General features: G+C 36.3%; 1 protein-coding gene across 1 annotated transcript in view; it reads left to right on the top strand.

Moving 5' to 3' along the window:
• Nucleotides 1-906: 906 nt before the first annotated feature.
• LOC306854570 (solute carrier family 12 member 9-like) overlaps nucleotides 907-8079 on the top strand; it is a 42440-nt gene continuing 35267 nt past the window's right edge. Inside the window, exons 1-4 of the mRNA XM_079392703.1 lie at nucleotides 907-1242; nucleotides 5761-5895; nucleotides 6000-6137; nucleotides 7159-7464. Coding sequence (XP_079248829.1) covers nucleotides 960-1242; nucleotides 5761-5895; nucleotides 6000-6137; nucleotides 7159-7464 — 862 coding nt within the window. The 5' untranslated portion in view covers nucleotides 907-959. The remainder of the gene's footprint in view (nucleotides 1243-5760; nucleotides 5896-5999; nucleotides 6138-7158; nucleotides 7465-8079) is intronic.

Below are 8079 nucleotides of genomic sequence, written 5' to 3'. Positions count from 1 at the left end.
AGGGGCTGGATTCATGGAAATCTTCTGAAGAAGATTTATTTATTTTTTTTAAAATCAAGATAAATTCTAAGACATTAATAAGGAGGTTCCAAGTGCAATTCTTTAGAGCATTTCAGATATTTTCTTACATTCTAACACGTGACCCTGCAGCACAAAAGCAGTCATCAGTAACACAGGTATATTTGTAGCAATAGACAACAATACATTGTATGGATCAAAATTATACATTTCTCTTTTATGACAAAAATCATTAGGATATTAAGATCATGTTCCATGAAGATATTTAGTAAATTTCCTACTGTAAATATATCAAAACTTCATTTTTGATTAGTAATATGCATTGCTAAGAACTTCATTTGAACAACTTTAAAGGAGATTTTCCCAATATTTAGATTTTTTTGCTCCCTCAGATTCCAGATTTTCTAATAGTTGCATCTCAGACAAATATTGTCCGATCATAACAAACCATACATCAATGGAAAGATTATTTATACAGCTTTCAGATGATTCAGATGATGAAAAAATGGACCCTTATGACTGGTTTTGTGCTCCAGGGTCAAATAATATAATGTGTAGGCTACATGAAATTCATTTTATATTGTAGGCTGAATGTAGGTTATAAAGCAAATGTTAACACGATAAGATTAATGCACAATTTATAATTTATGTAAAGTGTGCTTTATTCATGTGGCTGATATTTCTGTCAATAAAATACATGAATTGTGTGTGTGTGTGTGTGTGTGTGCGCGCGCGAGCGCGTGTGTGTGTGTGTGTGTTTAAATAGATTCTTTTCCAGAGAGAGGTGTATATTGTAGTCTCTATTTTTCAGGTACGATGCGTTTATATTATAAACCTTTTATGATTTACTCTTCGCAGTGATTTTATAATTCAATATTATACATACAGATGTGAATAATCCTCGAGGCCGCAGCTGATTGGCTGCTCTCGCTCTCGGTCACATGACTGGAGGCGGCTGTAAACACAGGCAGTCATGTGACCGCAGCCGGAGAGGAAGCTTCAATCACGGCGACATGTCTGAGCGGACGCCGCTGCTGCATTACCGGCTCTCCGCCAGCGTCAACGAGTCCGGCGAGCACCGGAGAGATGAGCACGAGCCCCGGAACCCCGCCACCGTCCGGCGGAGACCCGCCGCTACACAGCCGCCCAAACTCAACACCTTCTTCGGCGTCGTGATTCCAACCCTGCTGTCAATGTTCAGTGTGGTGTTGTTCCTGCGGATCGGTGCGTCAATCCCTCACATCAACACTAGATAGATACTGCCTGTGTAGTGCACTATCTGTCTGTCTGTCTGTCTGTCTGTCTGTCTGTCTGTCTGTCTGTCTGTCTGTCTGTCTGTCTGTCTGTCTGTCTATCTATCTATCTATCTATCTATCTATCTATCTATCTATCTATCTGTCTGTCTGTCTGTCTGTCTGTCTGTCTGTCTGTCTGTCTGTCTGTCTGTCTGTCTGTCTGTCTATCTATCTGTCTGTCTGTCTGTCTGTCTGTCTGTCTATCCATCTATCCATCCGTCTATCCATCCGTCTATCCATCCGTCTATCCATCCGTCTATCCGTCTATCCATCCGTCTATCTATCTATCTATCTATCTATCTATCTATCTATCTATCTATCTATCTATCTATCTATCTATCTATCTATCTGTCTGTCTGTCTGTCTGTCTCTATCTATCTACCTATCTATCCGTCTGTCTATCCGTCTATCCATCCGTCTATCCATCTATATGTCTATCCATCTGTCTATCTGTGTATCCATCTATCCATCTATCTATCCGTCTATCCATCTGTCTATCTGTGTATCCATCCGTCTATCCATCCGTCTATCTATCTATCTATCTATCTATCTATCTATCTATCTATCTATCTATCTATCTATCTATCTATCTATCTATCTATCCATCCGTCTATCTATCTATCTATCTATCTATCTATCTATCTATCTATCTATCTATCTATCTATCTATCTATCTATCTATCTATCTATCCGTCTATCCATCCGTCTATCCATCCGTCTATCCATCCGTCTATCCATCCGTCTATCCATCTATCTATCCATCTATCCATCCGTCTATCCATCCGTCCGTCTATCTGTCTATCTATCTATCTATCTATCTATCTATCTATCTATCTATCTATCTATCTATCTGTCTATCTATCTGTCTATCTATCTGTCTATCTATCTATCTATCTATCTATCTATCTATCTATCTATCTATCTATCTATCTATCTATCTATCTATCTATCTATCTATCTATCTATCCATCTGTCTATCCGTCTGTCTATCTGTCTATCTATCATGTTTATATATGACTGAACATGAGATAGAAGGATGTGTTTTTTTTGTGTTATTAAAATCAGTGTAAACAGGCTTTACTGAACACTGACACATCATGAGCTCAGATTCCCTTTTAGTTTCTGCATTATTCTAACATAAATAGAAAAAACCCCCATCAAACTGTTTCCTGTCATACACCACGTTTATGACTGATTAGTCTCTCATAGACAGATCTCTGCTGTCAGATCCACACCAGCAGTTATTGGTTACTGAGGTCAAGAATGGTCCACTGAGACGGGAAGAGCTTCTGACTGACCTTTAAAGTGATTGTTTACAGTTTGTATTGTTCCTGTGTGCCGTTTAGTGGCGGCTCTCTGAGAGACATTACATCAGATTCACACGGGAAAAAAATTAATATTGGCACAGCAGCCTGAAACTTAATTTGACAGAAGTTTCCTCATTTGTGAGTCGCTTTGGCTAAAAGTGTCTGTTAAATGATACTAAGTCGAGAAGGTGTGTGCAGTGTTATTTTAGTATTATTTATTATTGGAAAAAAAAAATTGTTGAAATTTGAGTAATTTTGGTTTGTGCTTTTTGTCATTTTTTTTTTTTTTACTGTTTCTGTATAGCTTATGTATTTTTATTTCAGTTTTAGTGAACAGAAAGCGTTTTGGCGGTTTGTCTGAGACTAATCATTGATCAACAGCTGAATGAACAGGAGACTCCACACACGCTTCACGTCTCTGAGTATCTCTGGCCTGATTTATGAATGTTTAATCAGCATACTGTACATTACATATTAACCGCCGACACACACAGGCTGGGATCTGTTTGTAGTTTGGGATCGGGTGGTTTATCCTGTTATCCCGCTCACATGACACAAACTCACACACCCAGATCGGCTCTGAAATGACTGCTTCTCATCCGCTGGTTTTAACACTGTTTAGGTTTAATTTTTGCTTTTGTTTGTGTTTTAAGCGCACTGGCTCAGTGAGAAGCCGCTGCGGTAAGATGATGATGTTCATGCCTTGATTCTATCATATGTGATGGGTGTTCAGCCTGAATGTGGAAACACACAGACACACACGCACACACACACACACACACACACACACACACTCATGTTGCATGTGATCAAAGTCAACATGAAAGCGAAACTGTGTGTTTATACATGTTTACTCTTATTGGGAATTAGATGCATAATATTCCTGTCATTCCAGAGGATATCTATCTTTATTATTTAAATGTTTAATTAACTCGTGGTTCCTCCTTTTTTGTCATAAATTAAATATTTCTGTATAATTTGAAGATATAAATATTAAGTTTACAGTTGCAAGAAAAAAGTCAGATTTGTGAGAGAATCTTTTTTATTTTCTATTCAGTAGCAGAAACAAAAAGTCAGAATTTGGTAATATAAACTCGCAATACTGAGGGGGAACAAATTATAAGAATTGTAAGATAAAAGGTCGCAATTACCTTTGTAATTTTTTTTATTTGTTACAGAAATATAAAGTAGAAAGAGTAGAAAGACTGAAACCGTATTTTGTAAAACATACTCCAATAATCTTTATTTTATTTATTACTTAGAAAAAAATACAGTCTGTGAGGGTTTTTTTTAGACTTCTGATTTAGGTGATGTATTAAAAAAAAAAAAATCTTTACTTAGTAATTTAATGCTGGTTAATGTGATAAGTCACAGAAACAATATTAAATAATAATGAGGATATGGAGCAAAACTGGATTTCAAATGCTATTTCATGTTGACTTTAAACCTGGACTTACACAAACACCTTCTCTCCATTCTGTGCGTATTTATATATTTGTATGTGAAGTATCATAATTCATGCATAATGTGGAATTATGAAAAATCAGTTTTAACAAGTCAGACAGCATAAATAAGTTTTGGTAAGACTTTACTTTAAAGCTGATGTATTCATAATGCACATTGTAATGCATTATATTTTTTCATAAATATTATAACTGGTTGTAGTTATTCATGAGATCATACAATGCATTATTAGGTGCATTACAAGGCATAATTAATGCATTAAAACTACTTTTATAATGCATTATACGTAAAAGCCCCTGGTAAAGCGTCTGTGTACATGATCGCATGCATGCAAATGTGTGCAGATTTGCTGATGTGTGTGACGATGCTTATGCTTGAAATGCTTTTAAGTGTTTTAAATGTCATCTACAGATTTTTTATTGTTTTTTTTTTTGGTTTTTCATTGGTTGAACAAGGTGCACAACAGTGCAGCTCATTGAACACAGCACAGCACGGCTCTGATTCACGTCTGCTGTGACTGAGGTCCATTGAGCGCAGCACTAATCTAGAACATCTGATCTGTGAATGAACTACACGAGAGTGAGGCCGAGGATGCATCGGTTTATGTTTAAACTGCAGTCAGGACGCTTTTACTGCCATTTTAAAGCTGAAGTGTGTCTAAATTCAACTTGTGTGAGTGGTCTTTTTGTCTGACCAATGACATTTTCAGGTCCAATTGACAGCATAATCCTAATATAAATTTTGTACGCACATTCCACAACGCCTGTTATGTGAGTGTCAAAACTTTATCTGCATGTTTGTGAACAAAATACACGATTCTAAGAAAAGACATCCTAGGTTAAAGGAATAGTTCACCCAAAAATGAAAATGTGCTGTAAATGTGCTCATCTTCAGGTCATCTAAGATCAGGATGAGTGTGTTTCTTCATCAGGTTTGTATAAATGCATCTCTGCATCAGTGTCTCAGCAATGGATGCTCTGCAGTGAATGGGTGCCGTCAGAATGAGAGTCCAAACAGCTGATAAAAACATCACAATAATCCACACCACTCCAGTCCATCAGTTAATATCTGGAGAAGACTAAAGATGAAACAAATCCAGCATTAAGATGTTTTAACTAAAATACATAGAATCTATAATAACTCTTCCTCCAGTGAAGAAGTGTTCTGGTCTGAATCAGGAGAGAAATCTGCACAGATCAAGCAGAGTTTACAAGACAAAACAGCTCTAAACTAATATGTGGCTGGATTTTGATCTGAGAGACAACAGGAGATGCACTTTTTCACTGGAGGAAGAGTTATTATGGATTATAGACTCGTATTTTAGTTAAAAACGTCATAATGCTGGATTTGTTTCATCTTTTGTCTTCTCCAGATATTAACTGATGGACTGGAGTGGTGTGGATTATTGTGATGTTTTTATCAGCTGTTTGGACTCTCATTCTGACGGCACCCATTCACTGCAGAGCATCCATTGCTGAGACACTGATGCAGAGACACATTTATACAAACCTGATGAAGAAACAAAGACATCTTAATCTCAGATGACCTGAAGGTGAGCACATTTACAGCACATTTGGGCAAACTATTGCTTTAACCAGTATTTCTGAAACTCAAACATTTAATATAAGGGTTAAGTTGGTGTTCAGTGGTGTAACCGGTGCTGTTTTGTCTTGCAGGTTTTGTTGTGGGTCAGTGTGGTCTGTATCAGACTATAGCGATGCTGCTGGTGGCGTATTTCATCATCAGTATGACGGTTCTGTCAGTGTGTGCGATCTCCACTAACGGAGCGCTGGACGCCGGAGGAGCGTATTGTATCCTCATATCACGCGAACATAAACGCATGCATGATTCCTCCTGTCGTTTATTTCCTTAGCTGTGTTGTTGTGTTTGTGTGTGCTTGTGTTTGCATCCACAGACATGATCAGTCGTGCTCTCGGCCCGGAGTTCGGCGGCAGCATCGGCATCATGTTCTTCCTGGCTAACGTGTGCGGTAGTGCCCTCTACGTGCTGGGACTGGTGGAGGCCATTCTCACAAACTTCGGGATTTCTGATGGTAGCGTGTGCATGTGTTTGCATTAATTGTATAGGTGTGCATGATCCCATTGACACGTGGAAGGGTAATTAACACAGTATGAGTTCAATTAGTGCGACAAAAACACATTATCCATTGAATCCGCTCTGCATAAGTGTTTTCTTATCTATGGATTGCAGTGCTTTATCCTGCGTGGTGCCAGCAATGGAAAGGTCGTGGGTTTGAATCCCAGGGAATGCATGCATTGATAAACACTCCCCTGAATGCAGGGTAAATGCCTTTGGATAAAGGTGGCTGCCAAATGCAGAAAAAAATAAAATAATAATAATAATAATTTATTTTCTCCTGGTGTGTGGCAAATGTTGAGTGTACATTTGAGCCATAAAGCATTGTTATTTTAGTATTATTTATATACTGTTCAAGTATTTATAAATATTATTAATACATATTTTAATTTTTTCAGTTTTCATTTTAATTTTAGTTAAAGTTTTAGTAATTTGCTATGTGCATTTTCATTGTTTTTTATATATAGCTTGATTGATCAGTTTTAATCATTTCAGTACTTCAACTTATTTCAGTTAATTGCAATTAAATAAATGGATAAAAATATTTATTTTATTTATTTGGTTTGTTTTTGCAGCATCAATGGCTATGAATTGCAATTAAATAAATGAATAAAAATAGTTAAATATTTAATGAATTACTTTTTTCAGCATCAATGGCTATTAATTGCAATTAAATGAAATAAAAATATTTATTGATTTTAGTTTATTTTAGTTTATGGATTTTTTTTTTCCAGCATCGATGGCTATTACAGTTTAATAAATAATTAAAAAAACAGTATCAATGGCTATTAATTGCAATTAAATAAATTACTTTATTTATTTATGTTTTTATTTTCCAGCATTAATGGTTATAAATGCTATTAAATAAATAGATTTTAAATAAAAAATATTTATTTATTTAAAATTGATTAATTATGAAAATGTCACTTTATTTCAACTAGATTAATTTTAATGAGTATTTTTATGCTGTGTCTCAGACAGCTCTTCACTGACTGGCTCTCGGTTCGCGGCTCTGCCGACCGGTTACTGGTGGTCTCTGCTGTATGGGACAGTGATTCTGCTGCTGTGTGTGTTGGTGTGTCTGGTCGGGGCTCATATCTATGCTAAAGCCACCTTCCTCATCTTCATCATCGTCATGGTGGTTTTAGCGACCATCTTCATCAGTTTCTTCGCCGTGCCGTTTCGAACCGTCCAACTACCTGGCCACAGAAACGCCTCGCTCGGCCCGACGAGCGCCAACTTCACCGGCTTCAAGTTAGACACGCTGTTGGGAAACGTGCAAGGTGAGAGGCGTTATGATGTGTAACTAGCTTTCAGCGTTTGATTATCATGTCTGAGAAAAGAGAAATGGGACACATACTTCTGTAAAAGATCAAAGGGGACTTCCTGAATGAAGAAACAGATGCATTAACATATCAATTAACCAGCTTCATGATTAACCAAGCCGACCGTCACATGTGTAAAATGCACGTTATCAGTAGCTACCGTAAATAAAAGCAGCTAGTTCATTCAAACCCAATGTTTCCAAAAACGTTTAGTAACGTTACACTAAATCTGCTGTTCTCATATTAGTGTTGCAATTAAAGTAGTGAGGCCGAAGACTAGCATCACTTTTGTAGAGAAATATTTAGTTTATGTAATGTTTCCAATTAAGTGACATCAGGTCTTCCCACATAGTGAGTTGGTGAAAAGCTGAAAATTAAATGAACCATGTAAATGTTAAATTAAAATAATTAATTTGAAAGAACATAGAAAGAAAAAAATAAAATAAAATAAAAATCTTTGAAACTTAAACGAAAAGCATACTGAAAAAAATATTTAATAAATTAAGATGCATAATATAGATATGTATATTATATAAATTAATATTAATTTAATATATAAAAAATAAACCAACA

Source organism: Barbus barbus (assembly GCF_936440315.1).
Source record: "Barbus barbus genome assembly, chromosome: 34".
Lineage (NCBI taxonomy): Eukaryota > Metazoa > Chordata > Actinopteri > Cypriniformes > Cyprinidae > Barbus > Barbus barbus.
Note: the sequence above shows the minus strand (reverse complement) of the source record. Positions and strands in the feature narration are given on the sequence as shown.